Source organism: Ascaphus truei, chromosome 6, assembly GCF_040206685.1.
Source record: "Ascaphus truei isolate aAscTru1 chromosome 6, aAscTru1.hap1, whole genome shotgun sequence".
Taxonomy (NCBI): domain Eukaryota; kingdom Metazoa; phylum Chordata; class Amphibia; order Anura; family Ascaphidae; genus Ascaphus; species Ascaphus truei.
In genome coordinates, this window is record NC_134488.1 from 112,483,044 (window position 1) to 112,506,221 (window position 23,178).

General features: G+C 41.9%; 1 protein-coding gene and 1 long non-coding RNA gene across 2 annotated transcripts in view; one reads left to right on the forward strand and one right to left on the reverse strand.

Annotated features, from left to right (window-relative positions):
* Window positions 1–13,630, reverse strand: part of LOC142497677 (uncharacterized) — a 37,697-nt gene extending 24,067 nt beyond the window's left edge. Inside the window, exon 1 of the long non-coding RNA XR_012802304.1 lies at window positions 13,493–13,630. This is a non-coding gene — a long non-coding RNA (uncharacterized LOC142497677). The remainder of the gene's footprint in view (window positions 1–13,492) is intronic.
* On the forward strand, window positions 13,468–21,843 carry LOC142497676 (complement C1q subcomponent subunit A-like). The gene is made up of 3 exons (XM_075605787.1): window positions 13,468–13,643; window positions 19,358–19,527; window positions 20,550–21,843. The coding sequence occupies exons 2-3, from the start codon at window positions 19,365–19,367 to the stop codon at window positions 21,119–21,121; spliced, it is 735 nt and encodes a 244-aa protein (XP_075461902.1). The 5' UTR covers window positions 13,468–13,643; window positions 19,358–19,364; the 3' UTR covers window positions 21,122–21,843.
* Window positions 21,844–23,178: the final 1,335 nt, after the last annotated feature.

The window sequence follows — 23,178 nt, forward strand, 5'->3', positions numbered from 1 at the left end:
ACTATAATATCTATTGAAATCTAATCTACAGCTGTGTGGAGTTTTTGATAAGTGTCTGTCTCTGTCTCTGTCTCTCTCTCTCTGTCTCTGTCTCTGTCTCTGTCTCTCTCTCTCTCTCTCTCTCTCTCTCCATACATAAATACATTCTGCTAAACCTGACACTTGACAAGAACAGCTGTAATGCAAGTATTTTCCCTTCCTCCCACTGTAAGTTGTGTCCAGTTGTTGTCTACTGATGTCAGACTGATCGCTTAATATTTTTCAGTCTGCAGGGAATTAAAAGATATTGGACTTGTGCAGTGTGTGACACTACATCAAGAAATATGCTGACTCCTGGCATACTGGGCCCTTACTGCCTAAAGGGAAGAAAGGGTTTATGATGGCTCTAGTCCTTGTATACAATTGCAATGAGTTAAGTACCAAAGTAATTGAGCAAAGGAGGTGCTTTTCTATCCTGCTACAATGCTTCCACCTTGTGGTTAATCAGGGGAATGCAGGTCTTCTTGCATGGCCTTGCTGGGGGTAAGTGACATCATTTAACTACATAAGTGGCAACGTTAATAGCATAATATCAAGTCATCTGAGCCATCCTGTTACAAGGTGAAAAGGGCTTGAACAATATGAAGTTAGGAGGTTACTGGCAAACTGATAGCACCGCTCTTCATTTTTGTGTAACAATTTTACAGTAGGTTTCCTAAATACTTCATATTGGACTGAGTGAGGTTGGTGCTTTTTAAATAAAGGTAACACGTTTGCAGAGGTCAGGCTACTGAGGTTGGGTGGTAAATGGAACCAGTTCTGCTACATCCTCAATAGGTGGCGCTCTAGCTTTATGTACTGTTAGTATTATTGAGCATTTGATCTGTCACTAACATATTCACTTGAGTAACACCACAAGTGTCAAAACACGGCACTAATGGTAAATACAAAATATTGTAAGACTTTGGCCTTCCCTATGACACCCAAAACTGACGGACTCAGCACCCTAAAGCAGCACAGTTCTTCTTTTTAGGTTGCTTCCTTTTAATGGTTCTGCACAGCTGCTGTGATTTCCTCTCACTTTTGATGACAAAGCTACATAGGTTTGGCACAATATCTAATCCGAGGGAAAGACCACCACTATATATATATATATATATATATATATATATATATATATATATATATATATATATAATGGACCAGAGTTTGGAGGGCAGCTTATCACAAATCAGCCTTCATCGATGACCTGTGCAGAGCAGAGTTTGAGTGCCCCTATCCTTTCCAATAGGAGTCATCTTAACCATTTCACAGCCGGGGGCACTACTACAGTGCTATGTATTGCTGGACTCTGACAGGGAAGGTGTCAACCAGCCATTTCCATCCCTGTTTTCTTCAGCCCTGCATTGTATTGTATGTCTTTATTTATATAGCGCCATTAATCTACATAGCGCTTCACAGTAATAATACACGTGGTAATCAAATAAATAACAGATAATATAAACAGATCATGGGAATAAGTGCTTCAGACATAAAAGTAACATTAAGGAAAAGGAGTCCCTGCTCCGATGAGCTTACAGTCTAATTGGTAGGTAGGGAGAACGTACAGAGACAGTAGGAGGGAATTTTGGTAAGTGCGTCTGCAGGGGGCCAAGCTTTATGTATCATGTGTCCAGTATTATCCACAGTGCTATTCATATGCTTCTTTAAGCAAGTGTGTCTTAAGGTGGGTCTTAAAGGTGGATAGAGAGGGTGCTAGTCGGGTACTGAGGGGAAGGGCATTCTAGAGGTCCGGGGCAGTAAGTGAGAAAGGTTTAAGGCGGGAGAGGGCTTTAGATACAAAGGGGGTAGAATGAGCGGGGAGGAATGCAAGAGTCGGGATTGTGCATAACGAGAAATTAGGGCTGTGATGTAAGGAGGAGCAGAAGAATGTAAAGCTTTAAAAGTGAGGAGGAGAATTGAGTGTGTGATACGGGATTTGATCGGAAGCCAGGAGAGGGATTTCAGGAGGGGAGACGCAGAGACAGATTTAGGAAAGAGTAGAGTGATTCTGGCAACAGCGTTTAGGATAGATTGTAGGGGAGACAGGTGAGAGGCAGGAAGGCCAGACAGCAGGAGGTTACAGTAATCAAGACGGGAGAGAATGAGGGCCTGAGTCAGAGTTTTAGCAGTCGAGCAACAGAGAAACGGGTGTATCTTAGTGATATTGCGGAGGAAAAAGTGTCAGGTTTTAGAAATGTTCTGAATGTGAGAGGAGAATGTGAGAGATGCGTCGAGTGTGACCTCTAAGCAGGGTGCTTGGGCTACTGGGTGAATGATCGTACTTCCAACAGTAATGTGGAAGGAGGGAATAGGGCCAGGTTTGAGAGGAAGTTTGAGGAGCTCTGTTTTTGCCATGTTGAGTTTAAGGTGGCGGAGGGCCATCCAGGATGATATAGCAGAGAGACATTCAGAAACTTTTGTTTGTACAGCAGTTGTAAGGTCGGGTGTTGAAAAGTAAATTTGTATGTCGTCAGCATAGAGGTGATATTTAAACCCAAGAGATGTTATTAGGTCCCCCAGAGAGAGCGTGCACAGAGAAAAGAGAAGAGGTCCCAGGACAGAGCCCTGGGTATCCCCACTGAGAGATCAATAGTGGAGGAGGAGGTGTTAGCAGAAGAGACACTCAAAGTACGATGGGAGAGGTAAGAGGACGTCTGTGCTTCACAAACACCTACGTCACATCCACCGATTTATTATTCACAGCCTGTGTTGTATTCTGAGAAATAGCATTTTTTATATTAATCACTGCAAGAGTTTGGAAAAGTCAGCTAATCGTAAACCGTTATCTGTAGGATGCCACAGATATAAAACCATAATTATTCCTAGTTGGATTATGTGCATACATGGTAAAGGGCATTTAACAATTACTCCTCGTGGGATCAGCGTTGCAGTGGTTTGCTAGACCCTCTAGCAGCAAAGGGATTAATAAAACCAGTGCTCACAACACCAAGGCAGAACCATCGGCTTAATCCAAAAGAGATGTACTGAGCATAAGATCCCCAGGACATCAGAGGATTATGGCCTATATTTTCTAAGCAATCTTCTGCCATGAGACACTTTGAAGACACCTTCCAGCTCATTGATTTGAATTGGCTATGAGAGTCTTCATGGCATATATATATATATATATATATATATATATATATATATATATATATATATATATATATATATATATATATATATATATATATATATACATATATATATATATACATATATATATATATATATACATATATATATATATATATACATATATATATATATTGGCTATGAGAGTCAATATATATTGATTTGAATTGGCTATGAGAGTCTTCATGGCATATATATATATATATATATATATATATATATATATATATATATATATATATATATATATACATATATATATATATATATATACATATATATATATATATATATATATACATATATATATATATATATATATACATATATATATATATATATATACATATATATATATATATACATATATATATATATATATATACATATATATATATATATATATATATATATATATATATATATATATATATATATATATATATATATATATATATATATATATATATATATACATACACAGTTAGGTGCGGAAATAATTGGACACTGATACAAGTTTTTGTTATTTCGGCTGTGCACCAAAATAAATTCAAGTTACAGTTAAATAATGAATATGGGCTTAACGTGCAGTCTCTCAGCTTTAATTTGAGGGTATTTACATCCAAATTTGAGAAACGGTTTAGAAATTACATCTCTTCAATATGTAGCCCCCTCTTTTTCAAGGGACCGGTGTGGGCTATTCCTTCGTTATTTCATCATCAATTAAGCAGGTAAAATAACTGGAGTTGATTCCAGGTGTGGCATTCGCATTTGGAAGCTGTTGCTGTGAACCCACAACATGCGGTCAAAGGAGCTCACAATGCAAGTGAAACAGGGCATCCTTAGGCTGCAAAAAAAAAAGAAAATCCATCAGAGAGATAGCAGGAACATTAGGAGTGGCCAAATCAACAGTTTGGTACATTCTGAGAAAAAATAGAACAGACTGGTGAGCTCTGCAACACAAAAAGGCCTGGATGTCCACAGAAAACAACAGTGGTGGATGATCGTAGGATCCTTTCCATGGTAAAGAAAAACCCCTTCACAACATCCAGCCAAGTGAAGAACACTCTCCAGGAGGTAGGCATATCCTTATCCAAGTCTATCATGAAGAGAAGACTTCACGAGAGCAAACACAGGGGGTTCACCACAAGGTGCAAACCATTCATAAACCTCAAGAATAGAAAGGCCAGATTAGACTTTGCCCAACAATATCTAAAAAAGCCAGCCCAGTTCTGGAACAGCATTCTTTGGACAGATGAAACTAAGATCAACCTGTACCAGAATTATGGGAAGAAAAAAAGTATGTAGAAGGCTTGGAACGGCTCATGATCCGAAGCATACCACATCATCTGTAAAACATTGTGGAGGCAGTGTGATGGCATGGGCATGCATGGCTTACAATGGCACTGGGTCACTAGTATTTATTGATGATGTGACAGAAGACAGAAGAAGCCGGATGAATTCTGAAGTGTATAGGGATATATTGTCTGCTCAGATTCAGCCAAATTCAGCGAAGTTGATTGGACGGCGCTTCACTTTACAGATGGACAATGACCCAAAACATACTGCGAAAGCAACCCAGGAGTTTTTTTAAGGCAGAGAAGTGGAATATTCTTCAATGGCTGAGTCAATCACCTGATCTCAATTCGATCGAGCACGCATTTCACTTGCTTAAGACAAAACTTAAGGCAGAAAGACTCAGAATCACAAAAAATCACAAAGGAGGAAACCCAGCGTTTGGTGATGTCCATGTGTTCCAGACTTTAAGCAGTCATTGCCTGCAAAGGATTCTCGACAAAGTATTAAAAATGAACATTTTATTTATGATTGTGTTCATTTGTCCAATTACATTTGAGCCCCTCAAATAAGGGGACTGTGTATGAAAATGGATGCAATTCCTAAACGTTTCATACGATATTTTTGTTCAACCCCTTGAATTAAAGCTGAAAGTCTGCACTTCTATTGCATCTCTGTTCTTTCATTTCAAATCCATTGTGGTGGCGTACAGAGCTAAAATTATGAAAATTATGTCAGTGTCCAATTATTTCCGGACCTAACTGTATGTGTGTATATATATATATATATATATGGCTTGATAAATTATGCAGAACGCTGCTCACCAGACAAGAAAGGGAATCACCCCTAAAAAAAAGTGGTTTTGTAATATGAGCTGCGGTAGAATCCACAAGATCTGGTAGCTATACTGGTGCTCAGTACACTCTCACAAGTAGGGTTGTCAGGAGGCTTCTCCAAAAATACTGGACACAATGGTGAAAGGTGTGATGTGACCTCCTCCTGATTGGCTGCATTACCCAGCAGCAACCAATCAGTATGGAGGAGCCCAGCCCCCTAGCTGATGATGTCACTGTCCGTACTTGGGAGGGAAACGAATTAACAATAAAGAGGAGATGAGCAGTGGATTCTGGGATATGAAATAGCAGTGATATTGGATCCCTGATACAGTGGCAAACCTTACAAGAAAGAATGTTTGTGGCAGTAGGTTTAATGTTTTTTTCTTTAAAATATGTAGGGTCATATTTATGGGATATTTACTAGGTGGGTTATACAGTAGACAACTTCTGGCACCGGCAGGTGTCTTCTGCCATCAGAACGTGTCTTATGGTATGACAACACTTAGTAAATAAAGCCTCAGGGTAGTACTTCCCTTTTGGTTCGTCTGTCATGTTCGGTCATATTTACTAATTAGTGTTATGCCATAGGACAGAGGTGGTCAACTCCAGTCCTCAAGGGCCGCACACAGGTCAAGTTTAAGTATATCTCTGCATCAGCACAGGTGGCTCAGTTGTAGACTGAGCCACTGATTGAGCCACCTGTGCTGAAGCTGGGATATCCTTAAAACTTGTTGGTGGCCCTTGACGACTGGTGTGTGCCACTCCTGCCATGGGAATTTTTTCAGCGCTGGAAAACTTGTTCAATGAAATGAGCGGTTAGGGGTCTTCCTGAGGTGGGCCCAGATTCACTAAAGGGTGCTGAGCTTTTGCGCTCCTCAATTACCATTCTAATGGACAGGAGTTATCGACCCTGTCATCCTTGCTTGATAAAGTAAAAATGCGTTATTACCAGGAAGTAAAAGTGCTATTGTTAACATGCAAGTGATCCTTGTTGTATCGCTAACAATAACGCATTTTTCTAACGGGTTAAAAATATCGAAACCCGCCAAAAAATTAGGTAATTACGCAAGTTTCCCCTTATCCTACCAGTCCTCGTGTTCGGAAATGTAGTGTTTTCCTCTTTCTAATGGCCAAAAGCCCTATTAGCCACAATTGGCTAATAAGGTTATTAGCCATTAGTCAAGAGGGGGGCTAGGGTTTTTTTGGGGGTGGGAGGGTGATGGAGTAGTTGCCCAGGGGAAGGTGGTTAGGCACCCCGTAGGACTGTAGTAGGGGTTACGTAGTTACATAGTAGATGAGGTTAAAAAAAGACATACGTCCATCAAGTTCAACCTATGCTAAATTTAGATGACAGATACTTTATCCTATATCCGTACTTACAGTATATTGATCCAGAGGAAGGTAAATATAAAACCCCAGTGAAATATCATCTAATGATGTCTCATAAGGGGAAAAATAAATTCTTACCCGACTCCAAATATTGGCAATCAGATTACTCCCTGGATCAATATCCTTCCAATGCTAATCCAATGGGTTAACCCCTTGTTTGCCTTAGCGGTTAGTAAAGCATTGCATGGCAATGCTTGTGGCCAATGGAGATAGGTAGAGTTGTTTATTTGTGTATTAACCTCTTGAATGCCTCTGGTATACCTTGGTAGCCCCAGGCATCAAAGGGGTTAATGTAATGCCTACCATAGGATTCTGTAATCATTGATATTACAGAAGCCTACGGTAGCAATATTAGGAATGCGATCCCAATGCAGGAATTAATGCATTATTAACAGTTGCGCTAATTCCCGCATCACGCCAAGTAAAAAAATATCGCACGCAATAAATTATTACTGCAATCTTGATGACTTAAGTCCCCAAAAATTGTGATGATACAGCATTTTTGCCGGGTGTGATATTAACTGTGTTTTAACAGAGTTAGATGACTCCCAGCCAATGTGAGCTAAAGATTAGCACCGTTTATGAAATCTGGGCCTAATTGTCTTAGGGTATAGCGCTGCTTAGTAATGTGGGCCATAATGTTTTTAGCATAAAGTTGACTTTGGTGGGATTGCACCTTTAAAAACCGACCTTTACAGCCCTGTTCTTAGCTCATATACTGATGACATTTATATTACTTCCCATGTCATCAGATGTATTGATCATAACCTTCCTTAACCAGTCCTGTTTTCATTCATTACATATGTTGCAGCATCCAGCACGTAACATTAGTACATTTCACTACATACGTGCAAGCAAAACGCCAGGCTCATTGTGTTCATTTTTGCTAGTGGTGCTTTTTATTCCCCATTAGAATGATAAATCCCCTTTCCAAAACCCCTATGTTTTAAAGATGCAAGTAGAGGCTCAGATCCACAAAGCTCCAGTAACTCAGGGCTCATAATGTCAAGTTATCAAAATCAGTAACTGGCTTTATATTCCCCGAGGTGAAAGCGAATCTGCAAAACTAAATATGTGCGATAACAACGGCCGTTGTGGATCTAATGAACACAGGCTTAACAGCATGTTAAGTTAGCACTGCCCCGTGTTACACCTGTCTGGCCTAGGGGTGGCGTTGGCTCCCTCTGGGCGGGAGAAGGAGAGAGAGAAATCGGGTTGCCAAGTGGCATCTCTCCAAAAATACTGGACACGGTGGTGAAAGGTGCGAAACACACAACTCTCTCCACGTCATGCAGTTTTCTCCTCTCCTTGGCCCCACCCTCAGACTCCTGAAACCTTCTCTGGATTGGCTGTATTACCCAGCAGGAGCCAATCAGGATAGCGGAGGCTGGCCAGCCCCTTAGAAACAGCCCTGCTCAATCCCCTCCCCCCCCCCAAGTGCTACATATATCCCCTCAGACACACCTTTAGTCAACATGTGGAGACAGACCTGTGCACAAGAAATAGGCACCACTGAGAAACCTGGGAAATATGCTAATACGATATTCTCATGCCTGTCATATTTCCTGGGTATCTCAGGGGTGCCCATTTCTTGTGCACAGGTGTCTCTGCACGTGTTGTCTAAAGGTGTATTGGGAGGGGAGGGGGGATTATAGAAGAACCTGGATCTCTCGCTCTTCTTCCTCCTCCCCTCTGACACCCATATTTCAGGCTTTGAAGGGAGCCAACGCCACCTTTAGGTTTGACCTACGTAATGCATTGTTAAATCCCTGCGCTAACTGTAACAGAGCTCTGGGCGCGGATAGAGGGAACACCGCTTTTGCATATTATCAGCTCTAACGGTTGTTATAGTTAACACAAGGCGCGTTATGGCTGAAACCAGCACTTAACACTGCGCGGTGAGCTTTGACGATACCCGTCAGCCCTTAATGATGCCTTGTTAAGTCAATAACATAGCTCCGTGGATCTGGGCCACAGTTATTCACCTGGGCAGATTAACCCAGACCTGGATTTGCATCAGTAGAAGTCTGCCATTTTGTTTATGGTTGAAGCCAAGGCCTTTAAAGCCAGGCCCCTGTCTGTCCTTTGTAGTTATAGATTAGAATTTGATTTTAGATGACGACAATGAAATCACTGACAGGTGGTGGTCACCCCTGTATCCTGATTGCCACACAGGCTTGTGCGCCACTCTTAGCTCCCATTCTTCCGAGACAATAGTGATTCCAAGACCTGTCAACTCCTACTGATTTCACTCCTGGGAGGTTGACATCTCCACACTCGCAGAGAAGACCTAAACCAGGACTAGCTGGGCTTCCCCTTGCAATTAGGAGACACTGCATGTTCAAATATATGTTTAGTCTTCTCTGATCGCCTCTGCCTTTTTATTCCTGTTTGTGTTACTTGCTTTCTTACTTTTGTTTAATTCCTCTTCCTTCCCCCTCACTCCGTGCTGTAATCTAGAACACCTTGCAGCCCCACTGTGCTTCTGCTTATCCTCTGTGGTGTGCTTGATAAGGCTTCCCAATGCTGTTTTACAGTCCCGGCACGTCTCTTGTGCAGTGAATCTATTCCTCTTGCTTTTACTACTCTTTAACTCCTCTCTTCTTGCTATGGCACTCTCTCTCTCTCTAGTTTCCCCTATTGATGTATATCTAAGATGATTAGCTTTTACTTTGATCCCCATTATCAGAAATAGGATTGTATATGGTTTCCATTCTGTGTATAGTGAAAACATCCACAATGGTGTCTTTAACCCTTACACATGGGGTGACCATCATGAATAGGGACAGGCTTAGCCAGTCCAGGTTTCCAGCTCTCTTTCTCTACCCAACTTGGAGTAGGAAACTATAAAGGAGTAGAACTTGTAAAGTCCGGATTGAATAATCATGTCCTTACTAATCAGAATGTGATGGTTACTGCTTGGTGGAGACGTGTGTAGTTGTGATGCATTGTGTAACATTGTATAACAACACTAACCTTGCATGGGTAGAGTTACAATCTCGCTCTTAATTACACTAAAACCTTCATGCGGATTTTGAAGAAAAAATAAATAAATATATATATATATCGTCCCAGGGGGCTCTCCGGTATCACCCCATTTTGGTTATTTTTCAGAAATATTGAAAAATTACCCCTGCTTTTGGTGTTGTTAATCTCGTCGCTGTCAAAATGAACTGTGGGCTGTGACATTTTGCAGAGCATAAAATAAAACAAAAACCAAAAGGCTAAGAGTTAGGCAGGTGTAATAACTCGCTCCTTAACTTTTATATGTTCTACATAATTGCTCAAATCTTCAAATCGCCATGAAACAACTCTCTGTTAATGATTTCCCTAATATAGAAAGTGACAATGGGGCAATAAAAAATACACAGTTTCGCCTGAGAAATGCAATTAATGAATCAAGCGACACCAAGCCAACTACACTATCACACTTTTTTTCTTAGATTTGGCTATATAAAGCACATATTTTGCCAACACCAAAAATTCAATAATAAGGCACCTAATCTGCAGATCTGAACCTAAAACGTGGGGGATTGGATGTTCATTGTATTATTTCTGGTTACATTTTTTCTGGTTACATTTTAAGTTAAGACAAAGGTTAAATAAACATACCAAAGGATCATTTTTGCATGTTACTGTTATGTGCAGTAACGGTGTTTCCCCCACCCGGTGAGAGATGTGGCCATTACAGAGTGTATGGTACATGATACCTGCTGTTAACAGGAGGGCTGAGTCGTCTGCTGATGGTAGTGGGTACACTGGACTAGGCTTCTGGGGTTCATATCCCACATATCTCTTTAGCAGTGCAGCCTCTCCATCTGCCGTAGGCTCCAGGAACTGAAGGTGATCTCCCACGGTAGAACTATTAGCTCTCCCCCCAGTAAGGTCACGCACCAGGCAGGTGGTATATGCAAACAGGAACGGTTTATAACTCTTCTGTACAGTACAGAAACAACAGCAGACTTCTGCCCGATGCAGTCTCACAGCTCTCACTGAAGGATGATCCCTGGACCGCCAGTATAGGCCAAGGGCACGCACAGCCATCCTAGCTCTCCCCACCTCCCTAGTAGAGACAGAGGTATGGTCCACACTCACTGTTCCCCGAAGGGAAGAGGACTGGAGAAGGCCCAATAATCAGCCTCTCTAATGTGTGACCTACCTTCCTCAAGTGGGAAAAGGCAATAACAAATTTGGGCAGTACCTGCCCTTAAGTACAGCCAGGAGGAGGGCACCAGGTCTGACTCATGATTGGTCATGCCCAGGCCTGATGTTACCGCCTCCCGCTGTCACTCAAGTGCAGTACCAAGGAGGATGAAAACCCCATATCAACTACTGGCAACCTGATTGTACCAGGGTTTACTGCCTGTACAGGGGCAGAATAGTAGTCATCAGGTGACCTGGCTACAAGCATAACTTTGATCACCCAATGGTGCTCACATGAAAAATAGGATAAGTAATTTAGTCCTCTTTTTGCCAGAGGGATCTGTAAGGCCGGGGTTGGCCAACTCCAGTCCTCAAGGGCAGCCAACAGGTTAGGTTTTCAGGATATCCTTGCTTCAGCACAGGTGGCTCATTCAGTAGCTCAGTCAAAGACCTAGCCACTGATAGGGTTGCCAGGTGGCTTCTCCAAAAATACTGGACATACACCACTCCCTGCTCCATGCTGTCTCACCCTCTCCTTGGCCCCATCCCCAGGCTCCTGACACCTCCTGCTGATTGGTTGCTGCTGGGTAATGCAGCCAATCAGGATGGAGGAAGCTGCCCAGCCCCCAAGCAACAGCCCTGCTCTCTCCCTGCTCAGGGAAATCCCATGCCCCCCCCTCCCCCAAGCCAGTCATGTTACTATGTCCAGAGAGGTAATACCTGGCACATACATTTTCAGTATTACCTCATTTTTTTTACTGGACAGTGTGTCCAAATACTGGACAGTCCAGTTCAATACTGGACACCTAGCAACCCTAGACCCACTGATTGACCACCTGTGCTGAAGCAGGGATATCCTTAAAACCTGACCACCTGGTGGCCCTTGAGGACTAGAGTTTCCAGTCCGTGTGAGACAATGCGAAAAAGTACAGTATTTACAGCTCTTGTCCTTGCAAAATATAAACAGGGTGAATCTTAAACAATCATAGACTTGAACAGTTTGCCAAAGTAAGTAACTCCATCACTGAAATAATTGTTGAAGTTTGTGCTGTACCTTAAAAGCCTAAAAGCAGATTACATGGCTTTACCAAAACCTTGTAATGTCTGGAAGGTCCTTTGGCAAAGGGGTGATCAAATATTATATATAAATATATACATATACATATGCATATAGATATAAATATATACATATATACACACACACACACACACACACACACACACACACACATATATATATATATATATATATATATATATATATATATATATATATATATATATATATATATATGCTAACTGCATTATCCCTGTGCAGTGGCTGTGACCTCATTGCTGTCAGAAGTGTGTGCACTCATTAGAGGTGAGATGTATCAAGGCAATTTTGGGGCAAAGAGAGAAATTAACTTTTTACATCTTTTTGCATCAATTTGCAACAAGCTATCTTGCTCCAGCTTGGGGAGTGTCAATACAAGGGGTTAACCAGCAAACATATTATAATAGGATCTCAATGGGGTGTATCAAATGCTACATGTTTTGCTACGGAGGAGGCAGAGGACCCAGCATGGAGCCGCCACCTCCATAAGGGCTTAAAGCCGTCGAGATGCAATAATCTCACCGGTTACTCCTGCGCATAGCCAGGTGTGAATTGAAGGCAGTGAAAAGGCCAAGGACATATAGGCCGGGGAGTGGGGACTGCATTGCAGAAGCAGTATTTTTCCCACCCATCCCTGGTATATGTTTAACTTATGTCAATAAAGGATTTATCGTCACAGAAGCCAGCGGAACTGTCACGCCAACAAGCTTAAGGATGCAGGAAAATGTAAAGAAGTAGGCGCCGGCTGTACGGTCGGGCTAGTGGTTCGTCCCAAGAACAGATTGGGAGGCTGCACGCATCGGCTGGATGGTTGGGCCAGTGGTTAGTACCAAGAACACATTGGTAGGCTGTAGGTGCCAGCTGCATGGTCGGGCCGGCTATGCTCAAATCACAAAGTGGCAAAACGCTGGGTGGCAAAACGTTGGGCCTAAGCAGCCACAGGGGTCTTTTCAGTTAAGCATCCTGAGTGGAGTCGGGAACTCAGCTGACCAAAAAGCTGATGGGGATCTCTCCCCTGTGTCTTCTGAAGTTATGTTTTTCTGACATTGTTTAATGTATTTCCCTCCTATTGGCACCATAAATCTGCCAGGCATGAGGTGGAGGAAACTACTCTGTTTAACAACCTGTGCTAGATCACAACAAGATCGACAAACACGCTTCTTAAATACAGGGAGCAAAAAATGGTAGGAGTTGTGCCAAAACATACTTTCTTTGTGTTGATAGACAGCATCTCTCCCTCTATTCCACAGCAAATCCATATTCTGTGATGAGGCTGCACTATGTTTAGCTTCTTTGCTGCCAATGCATTCACCACAATATGTAGCTGGCCCTAACTAGCAGCAAAAAGTTTACCTGTGCAAGCAGCAACCAATGTGACATTGAGGGCAGAAAATACATTTGCACCAGGTAGCGGAGGCAGACAGTGATCTGTAACCTGTAGTGTACACGGATTTCACATTTTGCCATAACAGAATGTTGTTTTGTTGATCGGGAAACTGGGTGCGTGGCAGCCTTTTCTGTATACAATCCCTACAAAAACCAACACGAAAAGGAGAAATGTACAGAGAAGTGAAACCTTAATGTGAAATCAGCATCCGGCTCAGCCTAGTCAGGACTGAAATCTCCAGCCTTCTGCCCAGTCTCTCTTCTCATTCGGGTTCCATCTGCGGGAGAAAACATTCACGTGATCAGAACCCTGCTTAATTATTTTCAAGACATTCCATAAGGTATGTTATTATAAATCAGCACAATGCAGTGAGTGTCATTCTGCAAACGTATTGTTTTCTTTTAGTAGAGCTCCTTAGATTACAAACGCCTAAGGGCAGAGAGTCCTTTCTCTCTATGTTTACTTTTATGTCTCGTGATCTTTTTAATTATTTGAAATTGTCTGCTTGCTTGTTGCTTAAAGTGTCACATGCGCAGATGGCAAAAATGCAACAGTACCTTAAAATAAAACATAGAAAAGTTCCTTTCTGGGAGACTTTCCTTCAAAGGAAATTGAAGTAATGTCAGGAAAGCAAGACCACTGGTTCCTATGGGTGGGACCAATGGGTATAGGTCACTGACAATGCACATAATAGTTTTTAAAAACATCTGACATATTTCATGCCATTCTATGCTAGAGAAGCTGTGATTGTGCCTCTCACCAAAGGGCTTAACTAGAATTATCACAAGACCACAGGAAGAGTGGCTTGTTAGTAACAACATTGACTTTAAAGTGGATGAACCTGGCTCAGGTGAAAAACAGTGTCCGCTCGTTGGCGTCAACTTATCGTCTAGATCGTAAGCTCTGTGGGGCAGGAACGTATGCCTAAAACATTCTGTGGGCATTGCTGCAAACATTGCCATGTTGTATTAAACAAAACACTATTATATTACAAGACTGTGTATTCTTATTAGTGTCATCGCTGTCATAGCTGTTCATTTGTATGTAGAAGAATCCAATACTGTGTAGTTGGAAGGTTGCCCTCAATGTGTCTAAAATCTAATGCAATGTCCAACACTTAACTACTCTGCTATCATATGAACCAGTAACACATTATAGTGTAGGCCCTTCTGGCAAAAAACTGGTTAATATGTTCTGCTGCTGCTGCTATCACACTGGATTTCCATGCAGACCCACTCTGTTTTATTTATTTTTTTGCCACTATCTCTTGCTTTAGCACAACTTCTAGGGTCTTAATCAAAATAAATCCCAAGCCTTGAAACTTGAATGTAAAAAAAAAATATCAGTTTGTATCCATGTTATTGTGACCGGTTGTATGTGATAGTAAAGAGGTTATTTAAAGTTCTGTGTGAGTATGTCACTCTCCATTCCCAAGCACAGACCACATCCTGGCTTAGAGGCTTTCAGACACAGTTAAGATCGGCTAAATCCTTAAGCCTTTAAGATCTTTTAAACCTGCAGTACATTCACATCGCTGACATTAATCTGACTGCCTGGGGCACCCGGCTCTTTGGGAAATCAAGCAGTGAGTTGTAGGTACCAGCAATGCTGAATGTGTTGAAAGATAAGCGACAATGATGACGTCCAAGGAAGAAGCATTTCCATTGTTTAGAAAAGGACCTAACCAGCCCTGCATCACTGCACACCTGGCCTGTAACCATTAAGAGATCTGTTAGTGTTTCTCCAGTACTCCAGGTCTAGGCATCATGGCAATTTTGGAGGAAAACTAGTGCATTTTGATGCTGCTCCAACATAGCAAAGTATTTTGCTCTAATGTTGCCCTGTCTGCACTAGCTTGGGGAGTGTCAGTGGGACAAGTTGGGGATTAATAACATCAGGGTTGCCCACCTCCAGTCCTCAAGCCCCCCCAACAGGTTAGGTTTTCAGGATATCCCAACTTCAGCACAGGTGGCTCAATCTGTCCCCGCTACCGCACAGGTAGCTCAATCAGAGGCTTAGTCGAAGCCTGAGCCTCTGATTGAGCCACCTGTGCTGAAGCTGGGATATCTTGAAAACCTGACCAGCTGGGGGGGGGGGGGGGCTTGAGGAGTGGAGTTGAGCACATCTGAGTTACATGGTGCACATATTATAGTGAGATACATCATATTCTGCATCTCTGTGCGTCATTCTTTTCCATTTTAATTTGCCTAACAAATCTGCCATATCTAACGTAAATCAACATTCTGCACCGTATGCCGTGATTTTGCACCCAAAAATGGAGCGGCGCGTCTAAACCCACTTCTCTCTACGTTGATGCATAGATCCGTCAGTAACATTATTGACAATGCAGGAAGTGAATATGTTTTATTTATTGCCACTATCAGTAGGATTAAGGTTATACAGATGTAGCCGGACAAACTGTTCTCGTGTCTGTGGCCCAGAAGCATTAACACGGTGGGAGGTCCCACTGAAAAGAATGTACGCCCCCCACCTGCAGTGCTGTTATGGCAGCCACCTCCCCCAGCGCCTCGGTTTTCCTGCGTTTCACTCATGGCCACGAGAACAGTAAGGCCTCGGGCATGGTCAGCGCTTACGCGGTGAGCCGTGCTGAGGCGCGCTTGCACTTACCTGTGAGCCCCTACAGCCGCAATGAGAGCGGCTTTAGTAGGGGCTCGCCTACGCTTCCGCAAGCGTGTGGAAGCGTAGGTCTTAGGTCATTTTTAAAATCACGCACTTGCCGGAGCGCAGGGCCGGTCACGTGAGCGGTTCGCCCAATGAGGGCGAACCAGCTCCGTGACGTCACTGGCCCGCCCCCGACACGCCCAGGGATGGCGCGCTGTCTAAGGCCAGGGAAAGCCTGAGCCTCAGCGCGCCTCAGCACGCCCGCCCGAACCCTGGACAAGGCCTTAGTCTGGCTACATACACACGCATCTGTATTTGGCTCTAGGCTGTGAACCAGTTTGTTGCTCCTATTTAGAGATGGTCGAATCCTCCCAAATCTGTTTCCCAGATTTTCAACCCAAAATCTGTTTCGCCGTGTAAAATCCTCAAACGGATTTGGTCAGATTTAATCTGCGAGGATTCATCAAAAACCGCCATTGGATACGACCTGTGGACGGATTTGTAGAATACAATCTCACTCCGGATTGCTGAATCTATGAATTGGATTCTACAAAACCGTCCACGGGTTGCGGAATCCGCTGAGTGTATCGGTAACAATAACAAAAAAAATCCGTAAGCCGCGAATCGCCCTTTTTTTTTTTTTTACATTGATCCACTAAAATCCACGGACCAAAGGAAACGACAGATCCACTGTGGATCCAAATCCACACCCAAAAAAATTTTCACAACGTATACATACAAAGGGCCCGTAATACAGACACAGAGCGGCATCCGCACGTACAGGGTGGCACATAGAGAGACTGGCAGGCTCTTCTTCCTATAGTCATGCATTTTAGGGACCCCTGTACCAAGGGGCTGTAGGCAGGTGTCTAGTTTGCCTATCCATTAATCAAATATAACCCTTTTTTTTTTTAAAGCATTTTTGAAAGTCTGGAAATGTTCCACTGTTTTCCTGTATAACAGGACACTGAATGGGTGCGGGAAGGGGCGACTGACAACCTGTTTTGCTCCCATGCCAGGTTCAGCGATAACGTCATCAGATTCATGCTCATCCTGTTAATGTCAAATAAACCATCAAGAAATGGAGAAATGAAGAAAAAATAATCAGAGTAAAACATACCCTAGGCCAGGGGCCATGGCAACGCAGCATCAAATGACGCCACGGGGTCACATGATGTCATGTTGCCCTGGCAATGTGACGTCATGTGACCCCGCGGCGTCATTTGATGCCGGAGACATGTACGGAGCGGGCGCGAGCAGGGGGGCAGTGTAGATGGGGGGCAAGTTTGCGCACCCCTGCTCTAGACAGCAAATTACGATGCTAACAAACATTTGCAGGATAGATTTTCCCAAAAAGTTAAAAAAAATAAACAATTGGTTGATTGTTTAATAGCATCTTTTACTTTTGAAATATATCTATGTACTGTATTTTTGTACAGTTCTGTCCTATCTGGAACAGTACCATTTAATTATACATTTCACTCATGCAAATCTTACCTTTCTCCACTTGGACTCACCGATAACACTATCTCTAAAATAATATATTTTTTGTAGTGAAAATCATCAAATGATTATAAAAAGATACAAATGCATTTGGAAGAGTCCATAGGATTACCCATCACACTGGTATAGTGTGATTGGCCCCAATCAGCACTATTGCAGTTTAATGAATAACCCCATGAGTATTAATATGAATTCTATGGGTTTGAACCTTTTTATTTGTTGGTTCAGTCAAATACATGAGGATCTGCAAATAACCGAATAGCTGGCTATAGACTTGACAATTGATTTGAATGGATCTGAAAACTTGCATCTACAACACATGTGAAATAACAGATTCCATAACCATTATTCAACGTGTCTATATTCTATGGACAAATTGTACTTTCTGCTAACATTGCATCCTCCACTTGCTCTATTATAAAAATGATGGGACATATTACTAAGCGATGCTACTCCATAAAACACCTTCTGGTGCTGAAAAATAACTTACTGCCCACATAATTAAATGTGAAGGTGTCTTATGGATTACAAGTGTAGCAGACATTATTACCCCCATTATCGGGGGTAAACGCACACAATGATGTGATAAATATTGAATGTTTTAAGGAGATAACACGGACTTTACCATTGCTGTTAATACTGTTGCGTTAAATCTTGCGGTAAATATCACATTAGCGTTTATACCATGCATTGTGTTTCCAGGTGCAATAACCTCTGCTTCTTCTGTAGCACCAACCGGGGCGAATTAAGGGCACCTTGGCCTCACTGAGCGGTGCCCAGGCCATGGGCCTTCCTATTCCAACTCACATCCTGTAGTAATAGGCATTTGTGAGCTAAGTTACAGGACACTATACTGAGTATGCGTCAGGTCACATCTACATCTCAGGTTATGTTCTCATTGATACTATGACGACACTCATTCAATATTTTATTATGTTTCCAAACAATCAAACTGACACCTTAATTAAACCTGTATAAACAGTAAATAACAGCTACATTCAGCATAAGACAGCACAATTTTTGGGAGAACATATTTTGCATTTGCATGACATTTTCTCAATAGAGGCAACTACACGCATAACAATACATGGATCTTTTTCTAAATTTTCAAAAGTCAAGTCCTCTCTGTACTTTTCTCTCGATGGTCATGACTAAAAGATTACTAAGTCGATGTTGTCCCATTCGGTTCCTGACCTCATCCTTGATGCGTTTTAGTTTTGAGAAGGACCGCTCACTGCTGGAGAAGCTGCAGCTGCGGCTTCTCACTTATGTAAATACTGTTTACCCTTAATCCGACCCTGAGACCCCACTAGGCTTGGACCCCGAGCGACTGCCCCATCTGACCCTCCTCCTCCTCCGCCGCCCTTATTCTGTCACTGAACACCGCTTAATATTCATTTGTCTCCTAGACTTTTATTAAATCTATTTAAAAATGATCTGGGCTGTCACTTTATAGTTTCCGAGAACTAAACTGTTCTAAGCTGGTTTATTGATCAATGAGAAATTTAAGGAAACTGAAAGATTTTGTGCCTATCAGCACTTCCTAGTCTAATGTCAGATATATGCAATGGAAATATAAAAACACATGAAATGCACTAGGAAGAGAATATATCAGGCTTATCAGTTGACCAGTGATGTATACCACAATGAAATACCAACGCATTAATACCTTTATTGTAATAAAGATGCAGTTGTAACCGTTGCAGCTACAGAAATTAATACTACAGCATTAGTATAAGAGGACTCTGATTCAAGGGGTCAAATACTATATCCCCACGACACGGGACACGTTTTCTTTTCTTTGTTTTTTCTATTTGGGTCAAAGTATGAAATGTGTCTCTAAAAGTAAATAAATCAGTTGATCTGGATAATCTTTTTCTCTCCCGCTACTCAATGGTAATGTCCCCACCTTCGGTTGTTTCTTCTCAGAGGTAGAATGGCAAGAAACGTCTGGCTGCCCACACTGCTCCTGGCAGTTGTGTTGGGAATGGTGGAGTCCCAGTCAGACGTGTGCGAAGCACCACACGGAAAAGATGGGCAGGCTGGAATAGCTGGTCGGGATGGGAGACCAGGACAGAAAGGAGACCGGGGGCAACCAGGTGAGACCAATTTAATGTCTGCAAATACCTGTTCCCGGATCAAGTCGAATACCTATATATGAAGTTAGGGTTTATGAAGCCCAGATGTACAAAATCTGTCACGAGGATGGAAGGTCAAACTTCTGTTTTAGATTTGGGATAACATGCACATGGTTTGAAGATCTTAAAATACACAGCCTGTTAGCAGCCCTCGGAGCCTATAATAGGAGAACACTTTTGAAACTAACATTTTTTGTCAAAATTAATTTAGCATTTTAATTCCTCCAGTCAGTTATGAGGGGGATAAAAACAATTAAGTCGAGTCCCTTGATAAAGTTGTTTAATGGGGGAAATCTGTCGACAGAGACAAAAAAATGCTTGAAGTAGCCAAGGTCATTACTGATAACCTTGAATAATGAATAATAAATATTGCAATGTCCAGATAATGCACTGCTTATTGCAACTTTTATTAGCCTTATGTTTCTCTGCATATTTGACATACATACTTATTAATTTGTCTATCTTATTTATTTCATTTTTCTGCATCTTTGCTGCAATGTGATTTGGATATGTTATTCCTATGGTATAGCTATTTTTGTACAGTTCTTCTTTGTATACTTTATTTTATATTTGTTAGCAGACTAAAATAAAAACAATAATGTGTAAAACATTTTTTTAAAGAATTGTAGTGTCCTCAGGACATTTGGTGTGGTTTCACCTCTCCCATAACGGTCCGAATGAAAGAACCAAAATGAGTGAGATTTTGAGGTTAGTCGTTACCAAAAGAAAAGGGATGTTTAATGCAAGACTCCGTTATAGAGCAAGAGACTGCAGATGCTTATGGGTGAGACTTTCTTCCAGAAAAAGTGGGACTTATTTCAAATGTCTCTTTTGCGCTTTACCCAAGATAACTCTGGTATAAGAGTCTCATTAGAGACATCAGTATGTCTCGTGATGCCAAGTATTATAACTGTGCTCATGAAGGACAGTTATAAGAAGGGCACAGGGTTTATTTTTAATAATTGTCTCTCTTTCCCTCTCAGGCTTGTCTGGTAGTAAAACTGGGCTTGTTGCAACCAAGGGAGACGAGGGAGATCGGGGCCCTACTGGTGAACCTGGTCAGATAGGCTATAAAGGTCCACAAGGACCTCCTGGGCCTCCAGGAGAACAAGGATCAAGGGGGTCCAAAGGAGCAATGGCCAACATTGCAGACCAACGCCGCCCAGCCTTCTCTGCCATAAACCCAAAACTGAGTAGCAACATGTTGGTGTTTACCAATACTATCACCAACCAAGAAAATCCATACAACATAGATACGGGCAAATTCACCTGCAAGGAACCTGGCTACTACTACTTCACATTCCAGGTCGTATCCAGTGGTGACCTCTGCCTGTACATTGTGACCAAGAGAGGTACCAAGATGGAGAAACTTCTGGGTTTCTGTGATAACAATTCCCGAAACCAGCCCCAGATGAATTCCGGAGGTAGCGTCCTAAATCTCAAAAACAGCGATGAGGTCTGGATTGAAACTAATGCCCAAAGCAGGAAGATCGCCAGCACATCTGAGAGTAGTAGCATCTTCAGTGGGTTCTTGCTCTTTCCTCATCAAGAATGACTTTGACTTTTGTTTTACCATTTAGAGTCTTTTGATGGTCAAGTTGAGATGGTCAAGGTGGGATGGGAGGGGTTGCAGGGGGGGTGTACAGCAGGGGTGGCCAACTGCAGTCCTCAAGGGCCACCAACAGGTCAGGTTTTCAGGATATCCCTGCTGCAGCCCAGGTGGCTCAATCAGTGGCTCAGTCAGCCACTGATTGAGCCACCTGTGCTGAATCAGTGATATACTGAAAACCTGACCTGTTGGTGGCCTTTGAGGTCTGGAGTTGGCCACCGCTGGTGTACAGATATACGAAAGGTGAGTTGGGGAAGCAGAAATATCCTTGAGGTGTGTCATGGGGAAAATCTGACTTGTTTCCCGCTTGCCCCTGTCTGAGTCAAATACAAAAATCTTATTAATCATGTTTCTTGTGCTGAAGATAAATTATACTTAACCTCAGACTTGGCAGATCTAGTTTGCACAATAGCTGTCATATATTTCACATGTTTACTTTTGCTGTTGCCGAAATCCCCTTTTTATGATTAGACACTTCTTACTCCGCAGATATGAAAAACAAAACAAAAATATCTAATGCCTGCAGAATTTTTTAGCATCTATTACAACAGAGGGACAAAGCTTTTAAAACCTTATGTAAATCAGTACAGTTCATTCTATGAAGCTCGGTCAATGAAATGCAATTCTACCTGCTTGTAATTCTTATGCAATAAATGACTTCGAGTCTGTATTATATTTGTCGTTCATTTGGATGCATAATTAGTGTCATTGAAATAGCATCATGGGTTTATTACGGTAAGTCTCTGGGACCTCGCAATGTGATATTTCTAATGACTTTGAAGAACACAGAATATGAAACATTTTTCACAAGTATAATCATTTATAGTAACCACTGATCAAAATACCAATACTTGTACTAATGGGGTTTTTTTGTATAAGGATTATTCAAAGAAGGAATTAAAAAAAATAACTTGCTGTATTAAAAATAAATGCTTGGTCTTACTACACACATCTAACTATTTAAAGCGAAAACAGTATAGGTTGCTGACAAACATTGCTGGTGCTGATCCACAGTGCCAATCATTAATGTCACTTCCATTCCAGTCCCCTTGTATTACCCCTGATGTTATTCTTGTGCAGTTCTCACATAGTTTTCCCACTCTGTCCCATTCTTGACATGAAAAGTCAATATTTCTCTTCATGCACGTTTCTGCAATCCCCTCATCCATACGAAAACAGGCCAAATCTTCAGCATTAAAAAGACTCACATATTGCGAGTTTTAGATTTTAAAAAAAAAAAGAAGCAAAATCTGCAACAAAGTTGGTCCTAGGAAAATAGCCCCATAACCGAAAACAGAGAGAGCTCTGTGTTCACTATTATTCATCTTTTTAAGAAATATATCAAACCAGGACGAGCTGAACAAGTTACTTCTATTCTGTTCAAAGTGAATTCACCTTCACAATGCCACTCTATATACGTCAATCCAATCCCAAGACCTACTCTTAATGGCTCTTTATTTACTCACCCTGTGAAAATATTGTCACATACTTGACTTCCACTGTGTCCTGCCCTGAATTAACCCATGGTTAAGGTTGTAGAATCTTCCAATTTCAATGTCAAATGGATATGATCTATAGATGCCCAATAACCACTGGCCCTGCAATAACCATTGAACATCACAGGATGCTTCTGCCCTTCTCCTGCAGTCAGAAGTGGGTCTATGGCACAAATTAAGTACTTGATTAAGACCTCAACAAGATCACATCGTGACATATTCATTGTAACACACGGAGGACAGAGTTAGTCACAATTCATTGCAAGCTTATCTGACATTAAGTAGGCTCCTTCCACTTTTGGGGGCCTAGCACCCCTAGGTGGCCCTTGTCAGCCATAGGATATAATGAAGATTCCGATAACGATTAAGGATTCCAGTGAAACATTCCCACAAGAAACTGAGCTCCACTGCAGCACAGCAGTGACAGATACTGAGGTAATAGACAAAGGTGATTATTAACTAATGCGTTGGCTGAAGAAGTCTGTCCATTTTTTCTTTGTATACTAC